Here is a 22,541-nt window from a genome sequence, read left to right on the forward strand (position 1 = left end):
TCACTGACAGGAGGAACAAAACAGTCAAGCAGATGGGAAGGAGAACTCGCGTCCTTTGAAGCCAAGAGATGAACACTAAGCAATCATGTGATGGATTCCCTCTGGAATTACCCCATTTTTTCCCTTCCCCTGAGAGAGGCTAAGAGTTTAAGAGCATGGAAAAACCATGCAATTCCACCTCAAGCTATGTATGGGAAAGATGGTTAATATCAAGGAGACTGTGAGGAGAGAAGGGACAGGTGTAACTAGCTGCATAATGGTGGAAGTATCTAAACGCCATTTATGCCCCTAAAAATTTCCATCATCTAGTAGAACTTGTTACACAGCTACCAGTTTCCTGCCATCTTGTTCCAGCTCACCCTTCTAACCCACTGGAATTCACATATTAAGAGACTAAGTGTGAGGTATTGCCAGCACTTCAGAGCCATAATTTAGTGTGGAAGTTTAGTGATGGAAATGCTTCCGCTTTTGTAAATACTCTTGTATGAATGCAATGCAAATCCCTCCCACAGAGAAATTTGTGGCACCCTGCATGGAGGGAATTGTATTAGTGTAGTTCACTTCTGATGTTTCCCAAACAAAGCTACAGCTCTCCACAACATCCTCTGCATAGCTACAGCATTCATATTTGGTTGCAGTGCCAGCACATCTATGGTTATGGGTTACCCGAGCATGTGCATAGACAGGGTTGTCATGTATGTATAAGTGTGCCATGCTGCCTGTTCGTAAGACAGTTTTAAGTTCAAAACAGAGAGGAGAGAAATAAGAGCTTTTCCCCTTAGGAGTGAAAAAGGAACAACAAAAATGAAAAGAATAAGAACAAAAAGCTCCTGGTGCTTCATGGCCTTCTTTGCTCTGGCATTAAAAAGGATGTTGATTGAAAGAAGCGGCGCCATCAAATTCATGCTTCACAGAATACAACGGGATAGGACAGCTTGGACAGGCATCACAAGTTTTCTCTTGCCATAAAGCAGGTGGCCAGATGGGGAAGAGTCATCTGCTTATTCTGAAGTGAAAAGCTTAGAAATCAGACACTCAATTTTACATATCAAGTTTGTGTCTACCAAGGATCAGTTCATTGTATGGTCTTGAATCTCAAGGCCATGTGGAGACCAGGTTTTGATGAACACTGCTACAACACAGCTCTAGAATCAGAGAAGCTTTTAAATAACTACTCTAGATTTTGAAATCAGGCACAGTCACCATTCATTTCAACTACTATTTTCTGCCTGTGCATGCCCACAGTGTTTTGGGGTTTTTGTTTGTGTGTGTTTGTTTTAAATCTCTAGCTAAGTGATCAAGCAAGAAGAGATGATCACAAAAGGATACAACACCTTACTTTGTCCTGGCTGACTTGTCAAGACGATTCATCAAGACAGATGGACTTCTGGCAATCCACACTGCCACCCCTACATCGTCACCATAGCTTGACCTTCTCTTCTGGCAGTTTTAACATCCATTTTCTCTTAAATAGACTGCTTCAAATCAGCTATAACTCTAGCAGGCACAAGCCTGAATGAAAAAAATTATCTACAGGGAAATTCATACAAAACACAGGATGGCTGTTATCAGGTCCAAAAATCAAAACAGAAAAGTAAAGTGAGAACTGCCAAACTAAATTTTAGTTTGCTAATTATTTGGGGTGGAAGAGATGTAGGAAAACATATTCTTAAAGGAATGAAAAAATATATATATATAAATATATAAAAACACACTATAGGAATGTGTGTGTGCATGTGCACATGTATAGAGAACAACAGCGTAGCTTTGAAAAAGTTTTAAAAAAATTCTAGAACAATAAGATTTCCTAGATTCATAATCAAAAGATCTTAACAAAAATGATAAAGCAATGTCCCTGAATAGATCAGTGTCATCTTCAAAAGTTTTGCACAATTTGTCTTTTTAATAAAAAGAGAGCACAAGTGAGAATGAGTTACTAGAGGAAACTCCTCCCAGGTTTTATTCTGCACAAATCAGATGCTAAAACTTTCTTAATACAACGGTCTTTGTCCCACAAAAGGAAAAACTTTAATTACTTTATTCTGATTACATACTGTGTTCCTTATAACATCAGACAGAGAAACAAGGTCTGAAAAAGGCAACCAGCAATGAAGTGTCTTTTCTTCTTAAAAGGGTTGCCTTTACCCTCCACACAATGGAGACCGTATTAGCAGCTGATTTAGAGGGCAAGTTGACACCAATTTTTAAAACGATACACTTAAATTTTGGAACTTGGATTTATGTGCTCAATTTTGAAAACAAAAACCTAAACTCTTTGTGAAGCAAAGTGCTCCCACACTTTGCAAGCACCTCAAATTGTAGCATACGAGTTCTGGTAATAGAAAGCATCCTGTCATTAACAACAATGGAAAATAATGAATTTAATAAGAGACAGAGTAGCATATATAAGGCTGTTTCAGGAGTATCATGGTGATAGGAATACAGCTGTTGATATCTTAAAGTTACCTTACAATAGAGAAATAGATGAATAAAATAAGAATTTCAAAAGCCTGCCATATAATTATGAGCTAGTGTACTTGTAGAAATTGAGATGTAAGTGATACTGCTATACACTACAGCAATGACGATAAACATTACGCATGGAAACGTCCCCCAAAGAGTAACTTTTTTCCATGTAGAAAGTCACACAAACCACTGACTTAGAGAAGAACAATACAGTATTTTCAGTACTACTTTCTATTCCACTCTATCTAAAGCATTTTAATTCATTTGGAAGTTCTTTTATATCACTGTTGTGCAGTCAGGCAATTTTTTCCCCCCATAGAATTGACCATGGCACCCAATTTTGGTTTAACCTCCTATTCCAAGTATCTCCTCAGCTACAAAGATTAAAGCACAACTTCATTACTGAGAACATACATCTTCCTATAGCACCCTAGGTCTCTCCCTAAATGCCACAAGAAGAGACAACTTGTGGCAGAAGCACTCAACAACCATGGAAAGGATTGTACAAAAAGCTTTGCAAAAATAAAACCATTTCCTACAGCTGACACTGAGGAGCCAAAGTCTAGACTTGAGACAAAGAAAGCAAACCTGAAGCAACTGAGCTCTTCAATGTAGCAGAAGATCCCCAAAACCTGAAGCACATCCGAAGAGACAGGTAAATGCAGTTCCTCTTGATCTGCAGTTCTAACTCTCAGCTCTTTAGGGGCCACACACAATGTATGTACTTACTAAGAGACAGTCTTTGCACCAAAGTTTAAATAGGAACTACAGGAAGGGGAAGGAGTTACACCTGAGTTGCAGCTACCATGCCTTGTCCTGCAGCAGTCCTTATGAATCCTGCCCGGTCTCTATTGGGGCTTGGAATAGTTCCTTCTCCTCCTATACAGAAAAGGTCTTCAAAAACAACACAAGCATGCAACAGACAGCAAAGTCACCTTCAAAGGTTTTGTTAGGGTAGAAATCCATTTGTTCTCCAGTGCCATTCTGCATTGAGACTGAGCCTCACTTAGCAACGAGAGCTTGCYGCAGAACTGCTGGAGGCCAGCTCTGGGTCATTTCTCTCTTAGCAGCTACACTATTCACTATTCAAAAATATATTGCCAAAATGAAAACTGATCTGGGGATCCACACCAACATAATTCAAAGTTAAGTGCAAAACTAATATACATCCCCACTATATAGCAAAAATTCATCACCAGGTTTGGATTTCAGCAGTATTTTTAAGCAAAGAAATATTTTTTTATAGGCTATATCAAAAAAATCATTAATCTTTTATTTAAGGAAATCGAGCCACAGAGCAGCACAGAAAAAAACAGAAAACTGATTTAGCTTACAATTTTTCTTAAGGAATACACATACAGTGTTAAAGGACACCAGCTGCTAACCACACTTGCATATATTGGACTCAAGTGCTTATTTAGAGGTCAGTCATGGTATTTTCAAAGCACTCAAAATCCAGCTAAGTCAGCTGAACACATATGGATACATAAAACAAATTAAAACCCCATGTGCTGGAAGCTTGCTGTTCATACTTGCATCAAGACAAAGATACAACTTCAGGTTATAGTAGTGTGGAGTCCTTCCTAGCACCTGAACAGACATGGACAATTTAACAAGTACCTAAGCCTGACTGAAAGCTTTCCTCCTGGACTTGTGTTAGATTGTTATATGGCTCCTCACACCTCAAATCATTTGAACAAGAAAAGCCACCAGTCTAACTACCAAATAAAACAAGTACATGCACCCTCCTGGCAGGTCTCATTAAAAAGATGACAAAGCCCTTCCATAAGCCTACAAATCTGGTACTCAGTATTCACAACTGTTGACATCTCCTGTACCCAACAGCATCCTACCTCAAATGCACAATTTGGAAGTACCTGAACATAAGAACAAGCCAGTTAGGGGGTCGGTTGTTTTTTCTGTTGCAGAAAGACAGTGGTCCTGAAAGGTACTGTTTTTCAGAAGCACAAAGCTCCCACTAAGCTGCATTATGACAGTTCACCCAATATGCTCCTAAAAAACTCATTATCTCTGTTCAAATAATAGGATTCATTAGTGAGCATTAAGCCTGAATAATTAATTACTGAAATAAAAATCAGAAAGTGTCATTTAAAGGTTATGGAAAAAGTATTTAATAGTCTTAAAATGCTGCTAAGATTAAACTAGATCTTTAGATCAATGCACATATGTACACATGGGCAGATCCTCTCAAAAGCCGAGTTTAGTAACAAGACCATTATGAAATGCTTTAATAAAGGATGTGATTCAGGTTTAAATTTTGTCGTCATTTGATAATGCAATAGTCATTATTCTTGTAGGCATGCCCAAAGACCACAAAAAGTAAAAGAGCACCGAGTAAATATACTTTGTATGTTTGGCAGTCACTTGTCAAATAGATTAGTTCAACTATTACATAATGGTTGGTTTCAGCTTTCAGCTTTTTATTCTATGCAAAGTGGGTGCAAAGCACTACCACCTTAGTTAAGTGGTCAAATAGTTTGTCTGGGACCTTGTTATATCCCCTTTGCACAGCTGCAAAATTTTTTTTTTAAGTGCAAGTTCTCATCGTTCGCCTGTTTCACATCAATCCCTCACATTACTAAAGGCTTTGAATTGCCATCATTTCAATCCATCTCATCACTATTCAGCTCCACGCCACTGTGTCATGTGACATGACAACATTTAACACTCAGAGAAACTGTCATTTTTTTGCCCAAAAAGATCACAGTAGCAGTCAAGGTAAATAAATCACTATTTCTAGTTAAATGTGATGAGGGTTGACAAGATCCATTTGTTTGCATTAAGTAATTTATCTATCAAAATTTTCCATATACTATGAGGTTTATTTGCTCTATATTTACCACAGCCCTGAGACTTAAAACCACCTTGCCACTAGAGCTCGTATGTTGTCCAGTTTCCAGAAGCTGCTTTGACGCCTGTACTGAGCTGCAATGTTACAGCCTCTGGCAACAAAAATTCTCCCCTCACTACAGGACATGTCACTAGGATTCCCGTGGTACCAGTATGCTCTGGCCCTTTTCTCTCACAGCAGCTCACTTACTCTAGATTGGTTTTTAACTAAATCATACTAACCAGTGGAAACGTCCATACGAAACTTTATCCCCACCTCTGTATGAACCTTTACATTCATTTTAGAGCTGCCTAGCTATGAACTGGTTTAAATAGAATGAAAGTAACTGGGCGGGGGGGGAGAGTCAGGCTTAATCTGAACTAAACACCTACACAGCAAGGTAAAGACAAATCTTAAACAAAACCTGTACAGTTTCCTCCCCCATACCTTCCCAGAAGCAGTTTGCAAAACAGGACTACACAGGATATAGCCAGAGTGGGACAACCGGTGAAAGAAAACAGGCATGCACCGACATGGCATTAACACCAAAACAGTATTCAGTCAGACCAGGCTGCCCCATCGTACTCCCCACTTGACTTCCGCAGAGCGCATTTATACCAAGCGACTATTACTGGATCGCTTCCACATTTTCCCAAACGCAGACCGGGCTTGAGTAGCTGTGAGAAGCAGCAAGCAAGTCTCAAGGAAAGCCAAAGCGATCTCCATGCTGCAGCTGAGAACACAGCCCTGACAGCACTGCCCCAGGTCTCCCCGCAGGAAGGGTGTGGGGAGGAAACCCCCAAGGGCCCCTTCAGCTCGTTGCTGAACAGCAGAGCCTGATAATGAAGCGTCGCTGTGGATGGCTGCCGCCCCAGGAAACAGCTAAGGCTCAGCTGGGGACCCACAACACAGGGGAGTCCAGAAGTTGAATTACAAGCTGGGAGTCAAGAAGAAAGGGACTCAAGTTATACCATCTCTGGCCCAGTCTGTTGGAACGACAACCAAAAATAGCAGTCTTTTGAGTTATTTATTCCATATTTGGATTTTTCTCTAGTACTACCTATGGATATGGAATTTAGAGACAAGCTATAAGGGAAAATAATAGAGCAGCAGATTCTCTTGCCCTTACGCTTGCTTCTTTTCAGCTTCAAACAGGTGAAGTGACAAAGAGGTTAGTATAACATGAATGAATCCACTTCAGTGTGATTCAAAATAAATGGTTTAACACAAAAAAGGTTTTAACAAAACAAAAATGGCTTGGAAGGTAGTTAAAATGTTTATTGTAGCAGTGACACCTGTTCCAGTTACAAGCACAGCAAAGAATTAGAAAGAAAGACATTTACAGTCAAATTCCTCCTCTTGAAAGGAAGCTTTCTATCAGCCTTGTACCTTGACCACACAATAACTGTAAGAGGGGAGCTGTTTTCAAGAGAAGTATTAACATCCACAATTTCAACAATTTAATTTCCACTAAGGAAAAAAGAATAAAAGAAAAAATCCCCCCCAAAATGGGTCACAGCCAATAAAGCTGCCCTTCTCAGCCCCCCAAACTACAACTGTTCTTGCAAATTGGCTTTAGTGGCATAGGATATTGAAAACAGCATAAACACCACATCTATAGTCGCCTGTATATAGGAAATACCACCTTATTATGGTGCTTAACACAAAGGAAGCTGCCGCTACTGAGAGTGCAGGTAAAAAACCCGCAACAGAAAGGGAACCCAGACCATCGCCAGTATGTCACAATCACAAAGAGATTTTGTTTTGTTTTGAAGTAGACCAGGTAGGGAATGCGGACAAGCAAAGTCAACTGTCACCCAACTAATTGCCTCTGTGTGATCAGTTGAGCCTGTCTTCAAGTGGCTAAGGATCACGGGATTTCCTTCTTGCTTCTGAATTCTTGCAGCAGTTCAGCTTAATCCACAGTTCCCAGCCCGTTCTTTACACTCTTCACGGCTTAGCGCAGTCCACGCACTGTCAGTGAGACCCCACTAGAACTTTCTTCCCTGTAGTCTTCTATATACTGCTAACATATCTGACCTTGCTCATCGCATTTGCTAAATATATGGCTAGCCACGAACTGCAGCAATTCAACCACAGAAACCAAACAAAACAAAGGAAAAAATAATAATAATGGCCCCCTTATTTCATACACTAATGACCTAACAAAATATATACCACATCCACATTTTACAGGCTCATTTTTCTGAAAGCTTTTTAAAGGTCACAGGTCCTTCAAGCTAGGACAGACACTCACATCAGTTAGGTCCAAAACAGTCACTATTTCCAACAGCAGAAAAGAGGATATTGTAAGGAGAGGAAAAAATAAATAAAAAAGGAAAAAAAAGAAAAAAGAAATTCAGTATAGCACGGTCCCTTTCCCACACCTGAGGTCTACGTTAGAGAAGCCCTGGAGCACAATGTTGAATGATGATCGAGTCACCTTCCAAATTCCCCCAGTCATGGAGTACTCACCAAAATACATCTGAACACAACTACGCACGCAAGGGAGGTCATGGCCAAGAAAAACTGGAGACACCAGCATTATGCACTGTGTCTTCCCCTTCTGCTGCAGTAGACACATTCTACCAGCTGCCATGCACATGTTAGACAAACAGAAGAGATCTGCAAAATTCATCACAGTTATTTTCTCCTGTTTTATACTTCTTGATAACACACACAGAATTTAGCATGAGCTAAATTCAACAAAAATCCATTTAAATCCTACTCTCCACAGACCATCTCAATTTCAACTTGTCAGTATACTCACAATTGAGCTTAGAATGGAAAATTCAAATATATAGTGATAAACTTCCTTGTCCTTGATGCCAGTTACTAGCATCTCTATTTTATGACAAATAACCTTAATCAAAATTTATGTGGGGTTAGCATCTTCCTGACCCTTTCCTACTTACATACAAAAGACATTACATGGCATGCACAACAAATATTATTTACTGCATCAACTGAAAAGAACAAGGAAGGACAGATGAGGGACAGTTATCCCAGAATTAACACACATTATACAAAAGATGTTAGCAAGCTTCTGTTAAAAAAAAAAAAGGCACAAAGAAGACAACCCATATGAACAACTCTGAATACATGCTACTAACCTTTTAGAACATACCTTCAGTTTACACTGAACTGTATCAGCTCACTGGCACCTAAACCATAGAAAGAATTTCTTCAAGTTTTACCAAAGTCACATAAAAGTAACTCCCAGAGAGCAACAGCAGAAAAAGGAGCGTGTAATGACAAAACCATGTACAGAAGAACTAGCCACAGTTGTAGCACAGCAAGCAATAGAAAAAACAAATGCAGTAAGAAAACAAGATTTCCCAAAGGCCTGGGCACAAAGTTTTTTTTAATATATAAATACATGTGTGTGTATACACACATATGCATACACATGTAATACATCCACTCCACCACCACTCACACACACACTCTAACCTTGCAAACATAAAAATAAAGGAAAGGAATGATGCCAGCCCATGAAGCCAGAGAAAATGCAAATCCCTTCTAGCTATTTACAGATGCTACAGTTATCTAGAACTCAAATCCATACAATTTTGAAAATAAAATCCAGGATGCTTTAACATTCAGTAAGCTAAAAATTCATTAACTTGGTAACAACAGCTGATACTGAAAAGCAAAAAAGAACAATATACCACACAAGCTAGAGCCAACCCACAGGTTTTGTTTATTCAGTTCTTGCTCAAGGAAGAACAAAAATAGGAAACACGTCCCTGCCATAAAACAGAAGTCCACAGGAGGGGCTGAAACGCACAAAGTGGGATGTTATGGAAGGCTCTCATTGTGCTGGTGAGCGATAATTGCTGGAAACAAAATCCACTGTGCCTCAGAGTGCAAACACAGCAGATCCCATGATTACCGAAATCTTCTGGCAGCAAAACTGCTCAGAGATTCACTGACAATGTGGCAGGATAGCAGCCCTGGCAAGATTCACCACCACCACCACCCCCCAAGACAAGTTCTTGTAGGATTTGGCTGACAAGACTCATCTGCAGAAATCTTCCATAAGCTGTCTGTAAATTTGAATTCTTCACTGATGACAGAATTCCCAAATCCCTGGGAAGAGATAACAGCATGATAAAATTCAGAAATTACTGAGGGATACAGTCTCTACAGGTCACTAACTCAAGGTTTGGGGAGTTTGGGGGGGGGGGGGAGGAGGGGGTGTTCCCCTCTCCAACATATTCTATTTCATTCAATTCTTGATTTAGGCTACCAGGTTGACCAACTCCTTGATCCCATGAACAAAATAAGGTCCAAAACTAGTGAAGCAGGGAGACCTCTGGACATGAAAACACTCAGGAACTTCTCCTTCCAGAGTACAAAGGTAGCGATGATGTTTTCTCTAAGCATGGACACATGCTCAACCTCTGCCTCAACTGCTAAGGCAAAGTGAAGCACAACATTTTCTACAAGGTCGTTCCAATAAAATAAAGATGTTTAAGGAAGGCAGCCCAATACCACAAAAGTCACAGAGGAGACAAAGTATCTTACTGTACTTCACTGAAGGCAAGAAGCGTGTACTTTGATAAATATTATGTGTGGGTAATACCCCAACACCAGAGCTGCAAACATCCAAAGCTGATCTTTGCAATACTCTTCCCTTCCCTTCCAGTGCCCTTCCTGAGGGGTGGCTGAATCAGTATACTCCAGCCCTCACAAAACTCAAAGTCAGGGCTAAAGAGATGCAGACTGTGCCATGCTTGAAGAAGGAATAGGAAAAGTGATTCCACAAAAAGGAAAACAGAGCTTCCATAAGACACTTCTGCTTTTCATTCCTGGTCACTTTTCCTAAGCATCTACAAAAGACTGACACTAAGGAATTTCCTCAGCTCAGGCAGGGTCGGGGTGGAAATCAAAGTTTGTTCCCACCAAAGAATAAAAAAAAGGATTCAAAATAATTGTTCCTGTATGCAAAGCTTGATGATCAAAGGCTTGATGATCAAATAGCGACAATAGAAACCAAACTATTTTGAGCACAGTTCTGGATTTCTGGAAGAGGTAGAAGACTTTTGATAGAAGGAGCCTGGAGATCTGCCTTTGAAACTATCAAAATGACAGGATTAACCTAAAGAAGAGCTCCTGCTGGTGAGGATATTCCTCCTCAAACAGGAAAAAAGGTATCACAGGGCTGCACAAACTTTCGTGCTTGAGAAAAGAAAAAGTCTGTGTGCCAATTCATCGACTTTATTGTGTCTTCTTCCAAGTTTTTGCATTAATGGGATGATCCGTGACTGAAAAGGGACTTCTTGCCAAAAGAAAGGATTCTTTTCACATAAATTACTTTCAAAAGTGAACTTTGTATTGATTTAGTCACAGAAATAAATGGTAAGTTGTCACAAATTTCCAGAATATTGTAAAATATATTATACATATGTATTTTGCAGAGTCTAAAAAACTTGCCTTCCTGTCTCTGTAGAAGGGAGAAGATGAATCCAATTCAAGTAGTGAACTCAATGCACATAAAATAAAGGTATATTAAACATCTTGTATTGACTTAAACAGTTACTCCACATCTATAAGCCTTACACGTATCCACACAGAGTCAAGTGAAAAATGTGCATTTTTAATCTATGTATTTATCCTCCCAGACACCCTTTAATTTTCAGAGCGTTCCCTGGGTGCAAACTTGCCACAAATTTGACTTCAAATCCTTGAACAGTGAGTACCTCCTGTGTCTCAGCTGGCTGCCAGCCAGGAACAGACTTTCTGAGTAACATACTACACAGTTCCCATCAAGCCCTGCTTCAGCAACTTTCACAAACTTTAAGATAAATATCATGAAAGCTGAACAAAGTAAGATTGATTTGTGATCAAACAAGGAGCTAGATATGAAGACAATGCATAAAATATAAACCAATTCCCATAGGCACCTAAAATCTTCACTCCTGTGGCTACATATTATAAATTACCCATGGATCTCATATGAATTTCTGCAAACCTTTAATCTCTGAATTTTGGGGATATTAACTAACAATACCAAGGTCCTTACACTTAGAAGTTTAAAACACAAAATCACTAGTCCAGAGGGCCACATTTGGTAAAGCAGTTTAAGCATACACAGTCAATAACAAAGCAAACTATCTAGCTAAAGCCAAAAGACCAGAATGGGAATTTTTTTCGCAGATGGATGAAATAGTATTTGGTTAAAACTGGGGTTCATTCCTAGCTGTGTCACACAAACTCCTTATGTAACCCTGAGCAGATTATTTCATCTTACCATTTTAGTCCCCAAACTCGTGCTCATGTGCTTCTTTTTCTCTCCCCCCTTCCATGCTCTCTCCTATATACTCAAAACATGAGACCTTCAGGATAGGCCTGTATGAGAGTTTTCAGATTTCTCAGCCACAAACCTAAAATCATTTTTTTTCTTAATGTAACCAAAAATTCCATCATCAGTTGCATCATAAGATCTGTATGTTGTAAACTAACCATATCACCAATGTAAACTCAGAAAATCACAACAACTGAAAACACATGCAAAACACAGTAAAAACTTATTTTACAGTCTAGTTAATCTTTCTCAAGCTTCACAGTTTTCAGTATCATACTCATTTTTGAGTATATGTTGAACAGATAAACTTTTTCAGTTCAAGAGTTTCAATAATATTGAAAAGTGTTTTATGGAATTTACAAGTAGATGAAAAACAGCATCAGTTGTAGTCATAACTCTAAAATATCACAGACTTAGCAAGCAGATCAATGCAAACAATGTGCAATTGTTTTTTTAATTCTTATTAGAAATCATTTCAGACTGATGATTGCGAACAATTTCAGATCATGAGACCTAGCCAATGAAAAGCTATAACATACATCACAGAGACACATCTCTATCACATTCATTATCTTCTCTGTAACACGTGCAGAAGGTGGAGGACACTAGCAAAGAGGAAACGTGCTCTTGGGGGCAAAGAGTTTTCTATAAATTGCAACAGTTCTGCCTGCTGATTTCATGCTTCTCTGAATACTTTTCAGTAGCCAAAGTTATACTCTATTCATTCTAACATGAGTGACTGTACTTGCAATAGACCTTCCTACTTAGGTCCTGTAAGTACTCCTAAAAAGCCCTAGAGCAAACACAAAGCATCACAAGGGCTTAGTGCTAGCAACCATTTTCCTGTTAAATTCCATCCACACTCTCACCTTCACCTTGACTCTTTCACTCTGTCATTTTTCTGATTTGTCTTACAGCTGGAGTCTCAGCACTGGAACAAGCTATCAAAAGCAGAGGTGAATCTTCCACTTTCTCAAAGCATCCTAGCAGAGCTGCCAGACCGGCCTGGACCCACATCAAGAGAACAGTGGCCCATCCCTCCCAGTGAAACAGCACCCAGGCAACTACAGTGGTTCCAGCCACACTCTAATTCAATCACTGGACCTGAAACACACCATCGGAAAAAAAGAAAAAAAAAAAACCACCACATCCTACCTCCAGGTGAAGGTCTTTCTGGAAGTTACATTTCTGCAAAGCACAAGTTACTGGGCTTAACACTGGGGCATCTCAGCGAAATTAAACAGCATATTTTGGATCAACTAGTAGGATCTCCTCTGCAGTGGTGATTCCTGGCTTTAAAGTCTACATACATCCAACTGACATTCTTTGTCACTTTGCCTTATGGTGCACAAAAATATTTATTACGATAGCAAGGAACATAACATACTGTGGAGCATACATTCCCATTGCTTCACAATGTTGAGACGTTGTATTATGAAGAGGAGGTAAGAACAATCATTCACTAGAAGACAACAGAAAAGAAACGGAATCTACCACATTTTACTTAGAATTTACTTAGCCCAAGACAGATTGAAGACTTTTCTTCCTTAAATGCTTGCTTTGCAGGTTCTGCAAAGTTGGGGGTTCCTATCAACTTGAGGTTTTTGAATTAGCTTATTTCTAATATTTTACATGTTTTCCCAAAACCTAAACTCAGGAAATACAGCTATTTCACATTAAAAAGAATGTCGGGGGCTCCAGTTTCAGTGTTTGACTGTCACCTATTGGCACTAATATATCCTTCCAATCAGCTGCCACATTGTGCACTGAACGCACAGCTGAGAAAAAAAGGAAGGGAGCGGGAACAAGCTTTTTCAGCCATGTGAGAAAGGAGCATAAGAGGACGATGCAGATACCCAGAATGAACCACCTTCTGGAAAGGGCAAATTATGAACATTCAGCCTGATTTCAATACCTTTCTTTACTGATTTTATTGATTCATAAATGCATGAGACACACTCATAGCTGTGCATCCCAACAAGGAAAAAAAATGTTATTTAAAAGACAGAAACCCCCACACTATCAATAAGAAAGATGTCACTGAGTGCACAGTTTCCTCTCCACAGGAATAATGACAGAAACCAACGAACCATACATGAAAACTGTCGGCCACATCCTTTAGCGCAGCAGTGGAAGATGACTGTGAGAAGGATGATCATGGAACCAGGACAGATCATCCTCCCACGTTTTTCTGTATGAGGGATGTTTATATAAGGAGATGGGTTCATCTCTTTGGCACTGGAGTTTATTCAGCATCTTCTATGTCATCACAGAGAAACTTGCTACTGAAGCCCAGGAAAAAGTTGGGAGGACCCTTGTTTTATGCCTTGAGGAAGTCATCTGATCTTTATGAGGCTCTTCTGCACAACTGAAAAATGAATTTAATAGCCCTTATTAACTTTACAGTGGAGTTGCAAATTGCTCTGAGGTCTTTCTGCAAGGTAGAACATGCAAGCAACATGCAAGAATTGCAATAGCACTGGTACATTGCAAAGACAGAATTTTACTCTTTAAAAGTATCTTTGAGCTAGGAATAAAGATATCCCAAAAAGTATTTGTAAACTGCTGCAGTGCCTCACCAGAAAGATAAAGTTGTCTCTTAGCTAGAATGAATGAGTTTTGATACAAGGCAAAACATGTAAATAGAAAAGACAAAATCTCCTCACACTGAAGATGAATGCAAAATCCTTTCTACCTTCTCCCATACAGCAAATTATCACATACCCTCCTATCTGATGCAAATGAAAAAAACAACTCAGTCACAGCACCAAAACAGAACATCATAAAGTGATTAAAAGATTGCACAGCATTGCCTTACCCCACCCAGCCTACAAAAAATAGACCAGCTTGTCAATGTATTCTTCCATCATTCTACAGGAAAAAGACAGCTGACATTAACCCTCAAAACCTTTATGAATCACAAACGGGTACATACATTTCTCAAAATTGGAAATGCATCAACCCTCAGCTGTGTGGACCAGCACTCGTCTTCAACCAGTTTATTTCTTTTTTTTAGATACACAATATATACATACGCGTACATACACACATGCATAAAAATTACACACACAACATACTGGTCCTGCTCAGAAAACCAGCAGTTTCCCCTACCAGATTGTGTCCTATGGCATCCTACTGAGTTGGCAAAATTTGTATAGCAGGAAACAACCACATATTCTGCTCTCCCATATTACCAGTGCAAAATTCAGCACACGTTTATATGCAGCACATGAAACACACTTTGGCATTCAGTTTCTTCAAGCCCAATAGTAAGCTCAACAACATACACAGGAAGAATAGGTATAAGTAAAAGCAAGTGCTCCAGCAACAAGATGCTCCTTAATAGCAGCTTTTGCTTCATTAACATTAGCTACCAAAACCAGAGTAATACAAAATTCATACTGTCCCTTGGATATGATCATTTTCTAAAACATCTCCTTAAAAAAAAAAGTGTAGAGGGAAAAATAAAAGGGAATTTTTAATAGCGATAAAGGAAACATTAGGTTTTTGGCCTTTGTTTTAAATAAAGGCAGGCTCTAGAACAACAGCACTCAGTAAACCCAGATTACCTTCAACAAGATCTCTAAGCTATTCGCTATTCAAAATGTCACTTCCCAAATGCAGTTCCTTTTGCTAGATCACACTATAATGGCTAAGGAGATAAAAAGAGTCCTCATCAAGTACATGCTTCATTGGTACCATACACAAGCCACCAAAAAAAAAAAAAAAAGCAGCAGCAGGATTTGCACTTCTTGGGAGCTGCTGAGAATTTCAAGACTAAGGAGGTATCGTTTGCAGCATCAGCAAGGCTGCTGACTTAATTCAAAACAAAACTGGAAAGGACCTCTAGTGGGCTGAAACTGCACTGCTCAGGTGTCAGAGCAGTGTCCTTTCACTTCACCTCCCCGCTTAAAGTACTTTCCAGCAAGGCCTGAGAGATTTACTTAGCACCTGGCATCAGAAAAAGAAGATACAAATGCAATTACAAAAGGGGAAGCTTCCTTTTCGTTTCAGCTGATTGGAAGTATTCCTTTGGTCCGCACCGTCTTTGGGGAGACACATTTTGATTTGCTTCAGAAAAACAAGAGATGTGTTCAATTTTATCATACAGATTACTAACATGCTGGACCACTTCCAAGTGTTTATGTGGCTTAATGTTGATGTGATGCCAAGGGATGTCCAAAGCAGCTCTGACTCAGACACACATTTGGAATGAGGACTCAATATTAAGACCCTTTCATGGGGATCTGATCATGTTTTGTTCCTCAGACTTTTTAGATGTAAGGCAGATTCGCGTAAGCAGAAACAGCATTGTAACTGCATTCTTAAGGTAACTCCTTCTGGGTGAAGGAGCTCGAAATTTTTTATCTGAGCTCAACCAAAGTATAATTCCACATGAAATTCACATGAAAAATAAATTAGTGAATGTATTCAGGAGAACGCTTAAATAATAAAACAGGTCAGATTAAGAAAGCTTATTTATTAGGCATCCCAGTTAATAAGGAAATAACTTGTTTTGAATTGAAGTTGATGATTCACCTCTAAGTCTTTAAAAGACTTCTCTCTTGCTATATTTAGGTTTGCCTTCAAGTAGCCTAATTTACATCTTCAACATTATAGGCCACGACTTGGCTCACTTAAATGATCTAAGCAATAACCTCTAGATTGATGCTCATCTTTGAGCAGTTCCACTCAAAGAGGTTTTTATCAATTGGAAAAGGCCCACAAATTAAAGTAGACATTGTTAAGCAGAGCAATGCAAAAGAGCTGCTCATTATTATTCAAAATAATATCATCTATACTGCAGTGGTGCTCCTTGTGCCATGGCATAGGGCACTGGCGTGGGAGCAAGGCACTTCACAGAGCAGTTGCCTGAAGAGAATAGTGCTTGCACTTGAAGTCTGTGGCCAGAAGGACACGTCTGATCTGTCCTTCGTATAAAGAGCAATACCAGTACTGCCTTGTCCTAATTGAAATGCATGCCTAGAAAGTCACTTGACATAAGTGCCAATACAGAAAACAACGAACAAACCAAAGACATTAACAAGTTCATATCTTATCATCAGAGACCCAATAAAAAAAAGCAACCAGACACAACAAGAGTCTTGATCCTAGTCTTTTTTGGCCAACTATCAATGAGTTGCACCACCACTGGTAGCAGAATAATACAACTTATTTTGAAGGGGTTCTAAGAGTCTAATTGTACAACTTCTGTAGGAACTGGGAATCAAGGCAGAAGAAGAAGTAGCTATCTTGAAGGGTTTTGTGAGGGGCTTTTTTTTGTTTGTTTTGGTTTTGGTTTTTTTTATAGTAAGCTTGCATAGAGTGGATAATCTAAAAATCCAGAAACAGGAATAGTCCAAAAGAGACAGCTCTACCCTTGAGAAGAATAAGGAATCAGAGTAAGGAATCAGAGCTGAAGAGAATCAGTTAAGGGTGAGCGAGGATGAACAACACAACATCCTATGAAAATGTTAACTTAAGTCAAGCAATTCACACTCAAGAATGAAATTCTTGCATCTGAACTGTTTATAATAGAAATAATAGCAAATGAAAAAAGAGGCAATCAAACTCCAAAGAAAAGTGACAGGAAACATGACTTTCAGCAGTCCCTGAATGGGGCAGAATATAATATATGACGAGAAAGATGAGTATCACACTGATTTCAGGAGCAATTAAAATCACTTGTAAGGACAGAGTAGGGAAGAAATGAGAAGAGTCATGTATTTTGCCCATAGCATAAAGGAAAAACAAAAACAAGCCTTTTAAAATAGGCCAGTTTTCATACACAGGAAAACTTGATAAAACAGAGGAAGACATCTATGCCACGTTCCTTCCCCGATAACAAAGGTATGAGGTTTAACATTTTAAGTTTGTAATGTCCTTGGGCTCACTTAACAGCATCAAATCACAGCATCCATGAAACTATCCACTGTTCCTCCAGATGGTTGCTTTTATCAACATCACTGTCCCATTCACTTTTTAGTGTTCTGTTTGGTCTGTAATCAAGTACTGCTCATCTGGCAGACAAAGATCAAAATGTCACTTTGAAATAGTAGAATCTGTAAATTTATGCATGAACAGAGTGTTCAGCTTTTATCCATTCGGTTTCTTCCTATCTCTTTCCAACAAGTTTTAATTTACCGTCAAGCTAGCTGCAATTATGAATGCTTTATTATTACTACTTCAACCAGGATGAATGTTCAGAAAAAAAATTAAACAGAGCTCTAAATATTTTTAATGGCCTATTAGAATTCCTCTACCTTCAGTGAGTAACAGAACACTAGACTTCAAGTACAGTAACCTATATTTTCGCTATTAAATTTTGTATCAAGATAGACCATTAGGTTAAAAAAAAACACACACTTGTCTGATCTTTCATACAAGAAAATCCATATACTTCACAATGTTCTTCCAAAGTATGTTCCCACCTTTCACAGCAAAGGGATAGAAACATCATACTACAACCTTCCTTCTATTTTCCACTGCCTGCCCCCCCCCCCCAAAAAAAAAAATAAACAAACACACACTCCAATTTGCTTCCTTTCCACTAACTGTGGAACTCTGAGTACAGAGAGCAGGAACTGTTTGTGTGACCTAAGCACCAGAAAGTGAAGCTGCATTTCCTCGCTTGCTAGAAGTGGGTACAATAATGGAAGACCTGCTACACCCAGGGAAAACTTTTCAGGAGGGGTGCATTTTCACAGTTACTTAGACAACCGCAAATTCAAGCACAGACATGGAGTGGTATTTCAGAAACAGCTAGGTGCTTAGCTCACACACTGTCTAGCAGTTAAGCAACCCTTGAAAATCCCATGAGATTCTGATTGGTATCTGCAGGCTGTCAAAGGCCATTCATGATCTTATTCTGAATGATTTAGGTTCAGGTCCACTGACTTTCAAAGAGATCTAAAATTCTAAAAGCATAAAATTCAGTTTCAGCAATAACTTATGCCACCACATCACTTGACCAGTTTCCTCATGCAGACACAAAAGTCAGCCTATCTTTATTTCAATTCATTTCAAACATTCATGAAAGAGCTTCCCTGTTAGTCACTCGACATACTTTTTTCTCTTAAAATCAGATACTAATATATTCACTTTATTCCTGTGATGGCCATGGATAAATATCAACTACACATTAAAATTTTTAACACTTTGGAGAAGTTTGACTTAAAGAATATTCATTATTAAGATACAGTGAAGTAAGGCAAATCATGTTGACAATACCCTCTCTTTAAAAATTAGGTTATCCTAACACCTTTTCTCTACCATTCCTGTTTGAATAAGAATGACATAAGCACTTTTCTCAAGAATCATACATTCTGAGACCAATTCTTTTATTCCACCTCAAAAGTTTCCAAGCAGTATGTAGCATTAATTCCTGCTCAAATTCTCAAGACAGCATCCTCTAAAAATCAGAGTTCAAACACAGCTTTTAAATAGCTAAGAGGACAGCCAGAGTGAGGCAGTTTACATGACACCTCTCACATGCTTTGATGCCAGACAATGAACGCTATGAAACAGAATGCTTAATCAATTTGTTTTTCCAGTCATGCACCATATCCCACTGATTTCTAGCACCAAGAGTTCAAAATACACCGTAATTAAAACGGATACTTTTCTCACAGAGCAAGGGCATTACTGTGCAACTGTTGCAGAATTTATAGCACCAGTTTAATAAAATACTGAAGCACATGCTGACCTTTGAGCATGCAAGAACTCCCACTTAAATCAAAATAACTGCATGCTAAAGGCTAAGCACTCCTTGAACCAGTGTCATATATTATAGATCCCAATAAACAATAATGGTAACAGATCTGCAGCTCCTTTTGTAGTTTTATCTTTACAAACGGGTTATATCAGGACAGATCAATAGGCTCTTCCAATCACAACATGATTCTAGGAAAAATGTTTCCATCTGCTCTTCCTTCCCTCACCCAGCACTACGTGCAAGGGAAGAGCGATGCCGTGTGTAACACTGCCCCAGTTAATAACCCTGGCTGTTCTGTTTGTTCTACGGAAGAATTTCATCCTCTTGGTGGTCTTACTTAACTAACTCACCACACAGTGTGCAACAGTAGCAGCAAATCGCACAGACTGTTCACACGTGAACATAACAAAACAGTTTTTAAATATCTTACCTTTTTCTCCATCTACTTTTTCCTCCTGCCTTTGCACTACCAAACAGAGCAATAGTACAAATGCATTCAAATTACCCTCACTAGATCAACCATCCTTTTACATGGAAACACCATTACCATACGACCTTCCTTTTATCTCTTCCCAGAAAAGAATCTAACCCTACAACCCTCTACGTGTGACACTGTCCTCAATAGCAAGATTCCCAGGAAAGTAAGGTTGCACAGCTTCCATACTAATCTTATTTCAGTTCATCTTGAGAGGATGCCTACCTTTTCTCAACATTTTATTCCATGGTCAAACATACAAACGCACACACACAACAAGACAGGTTATTTTAGTTTGACTTTCTTCTGAATGCACAATTTTATTTGTCCTTAAACACTTTAATAAAGAGCAGCAAAAGAACAGCACTGAAAGCTAGGCTCACTCTTGAAGTACAGGAAGGCTAATGCATCTGTGCAAAGCCCTACAGTTTGTTTCACCTAGTAATGTCTTCACAAAGTAGATGGTAGCAGCAGAGGGGGATGGGCTATGTCCGTTTTTAAGATCTCAACTAAGACTCAGGCAATCTGTGAACGGTTCATACCTATGCCTCCATGCCTTTAGTACACAGACTTGCATCAGGATTATCTTCCCCCCTCTGTAATACCTGTGTCCTGGATGAAAGTTCTGCCTGTATCTTCCTGTGGAATAGAGTCACATATCCCGGAAGCTGCAGACACATTTTCCTACCTCTCTATTCTCTGAAAGAAGTTTTCCAAACTCTCTTCTCTCCAAAGAGGCATTTATAACTCAAACAGTATGATCTTTAGAAGTTCTCATATATTCTGCAAAACTAGCACCCTGATGGTGCAGAGACGATGCATCCGTCTGGTGTGTGCATGCATGTGCTACTGTATTTGTGAACATGCATGATATATAAGCACAATAATACTTGAGGGACAGAAACCAAAGAATGTCTGTCCTCATCATTTTCAAAAAACTACCACAGCCCAGGTGAAACTGTCAAACTCTCTGCATCTAACTAATAGCAGTGAGAAAAAAAAAAAATCAATTTAAAAGTCATTTTGCCTGTAATAAAGATAATTTACTGCGCAGGTGCCAGATCTGGCTGCTTCTTAGGTAACCTACCTGTTTGTGCCACCAAGTGTGTCCATCCACTCCAAACAGCTCCAATTTTTTCATGTGAGAAAAAATGAGTCTCTATCTTCTTGGGCTCAACAAGAAAGATCTCCTTGCTCACTAGCTGCCCATATTTGTTGCTACCCCAGACATACAGGCATCCTTCATCTACAATAGATACAGAAATAAAATTAGTGGAAAGTGACATATACAGAATACCACCAGATGCATGTTCTGTCTCAACACAGTATGATATGCTGAAGAACGAACAATGTTTAATTCAACTTGGTTTTTCATCTTTTTTTTTTTTATACCATCTCTTTACCACATGCACACACATTGTACCTAGAACATCAGAAGCATCTGCAAGGGCCTTATCAACATGCCTCTTTTCTGAGGACTGCATCAGTTCCCTGAGCTTTGAGGCTGAACTGCCTAGACTTCAGTTCTACCTAGAGCTTCTCAAAGAAGAATGAAAGGCTTTCAGAACAAAAGCCAAGTTTTGTTAGAAAATTAACTACAATAATAAACTTCTCAGAGGAAAAAAGCTTAACGCATATGGATGACATAGAATAAAGATAAGGAGGGTTTATACACTACACTCTCTCCACCCACTTTGTCCCTGCAGGCCAGTTCTTACCTCTGCTCCAAGGCTTCGATTTAGTCCCTTCAATAACTTTCCAAACTGCAGCAAATAATGCAACTTCCCTGCACTACCTGGGATGTTCCGTCTCTTCAAAGCCTGTCTGGCTGCACTGCAGTCTCCCAGTCTCTCTACACAAGCTACAAGCTTCCAGCTCTGCCTGTGACTCTCCTGGCCTCTTCAGCTTGAGCAAATTCAATAACTCCGTAAACACAGGCACAGTCTCTAATGCTCCCTGCCCCATCTCGCTCAGTCACTTCCCAAAGGAATGTGACACATAGCTAAAAATGCACAACTAAAGCAGGAACCACCCACCACAAAAACTGAAGTATTCTCATACCTCAAAACACTACTAGACCACTACCGAGAGACTTTTGTATGCAATTATTTGTCTCCACCCACCTCACTGCTGCCATAAGAATTTGCACAAGTGCATGCTCCAGGATGCCACCCAGAGGAATAATTATATTTACAGAAACACCCACTTTGTTTCAGATCGCTCCCCAGCATCAGTCTGAGTTGCTCACAGCCTAACGATCAACAGACAGTAAGATGATGATTCAAGGAGTCCTTTTGCAGATATTACATACCATCAATTCAATCCTTTCAACACAAGATCATTCAGCCCAGGTTCTAGGCTTCTGGGTTTAAGAAGATACTCCACTTGAAGCACATAACAGAACACAAGCTGTGTCAGACCCCTGAAGCTAGTCCCCTACCACCCTGCATGAGTAGCAGGCCATACAAACTAAATCATGCACACATGGAGTACATGATCGTGGGCACGGCAAGACTGGAAACCACATCATTGGCAGCATGGAGTTGTTCAGAGCATGTGTCCACAATACCCAAAGGCTTCTAGAAGTCTTAAGTCAACACTGAACTTATTACAAGCAGCATAACAAAGTAAAACTTTCAGAGGAAAACAAGCACAATTTAGGCTACAATATAATTGATGACTTCAATTTGGTAACAGTAATAGGAGAGAAAAAGAAAAAAAAAAA

At 39.3% G+C, this 22,541-nt stretch overlaps 1 protein-coding gene across 22 annotated transcripts in view; it reads right to left on the reverse strand.

Annotated features, from left to right (window-relative positions):
• SERGEF (secretion regulating guanine nucleotide exchange factor) overlaps nucleotides 1–22,541 on the reverse strand; it is a 159,818-nt gene that overhangs the window by 128,442 nt on the left and 8,835 nt on the right. For all 22 annotated transcript variants that reach the window (XR_003255681.1, XR_003255677.1, XR_003255674.1 and 19 more), the window contains exon 8: nucleotides 20,904–21,062. Coding sequence is in view for 14 of the 22 variants with exons in the window: in XM_026078923.1 (XP_025934708.1) it covers nucleotides 20,904–21,062 (159 nt within the window). In the remaining 8 variants the exon portion in view is untranslated. The remainder of the gene's footprint in view (nucleotides 1–20,903; nucleotides 21,063–22,541) is intronic.

Source organism: Apteryx rowi, unplaced genomic scaffold (assembly GCF_003343035.1).
Source record: "Apteryx rowi isolate R43461 unplaced genomic scaffold, aptRow1 scaffold_49, whole genome shotgun sequence".
Taxonomy (NCBI): Eukaryota; Metazoa; Chordata; class Aves; order Apterygiformes; family Apterygidae; genus Apteryx; species Apteryx rowi.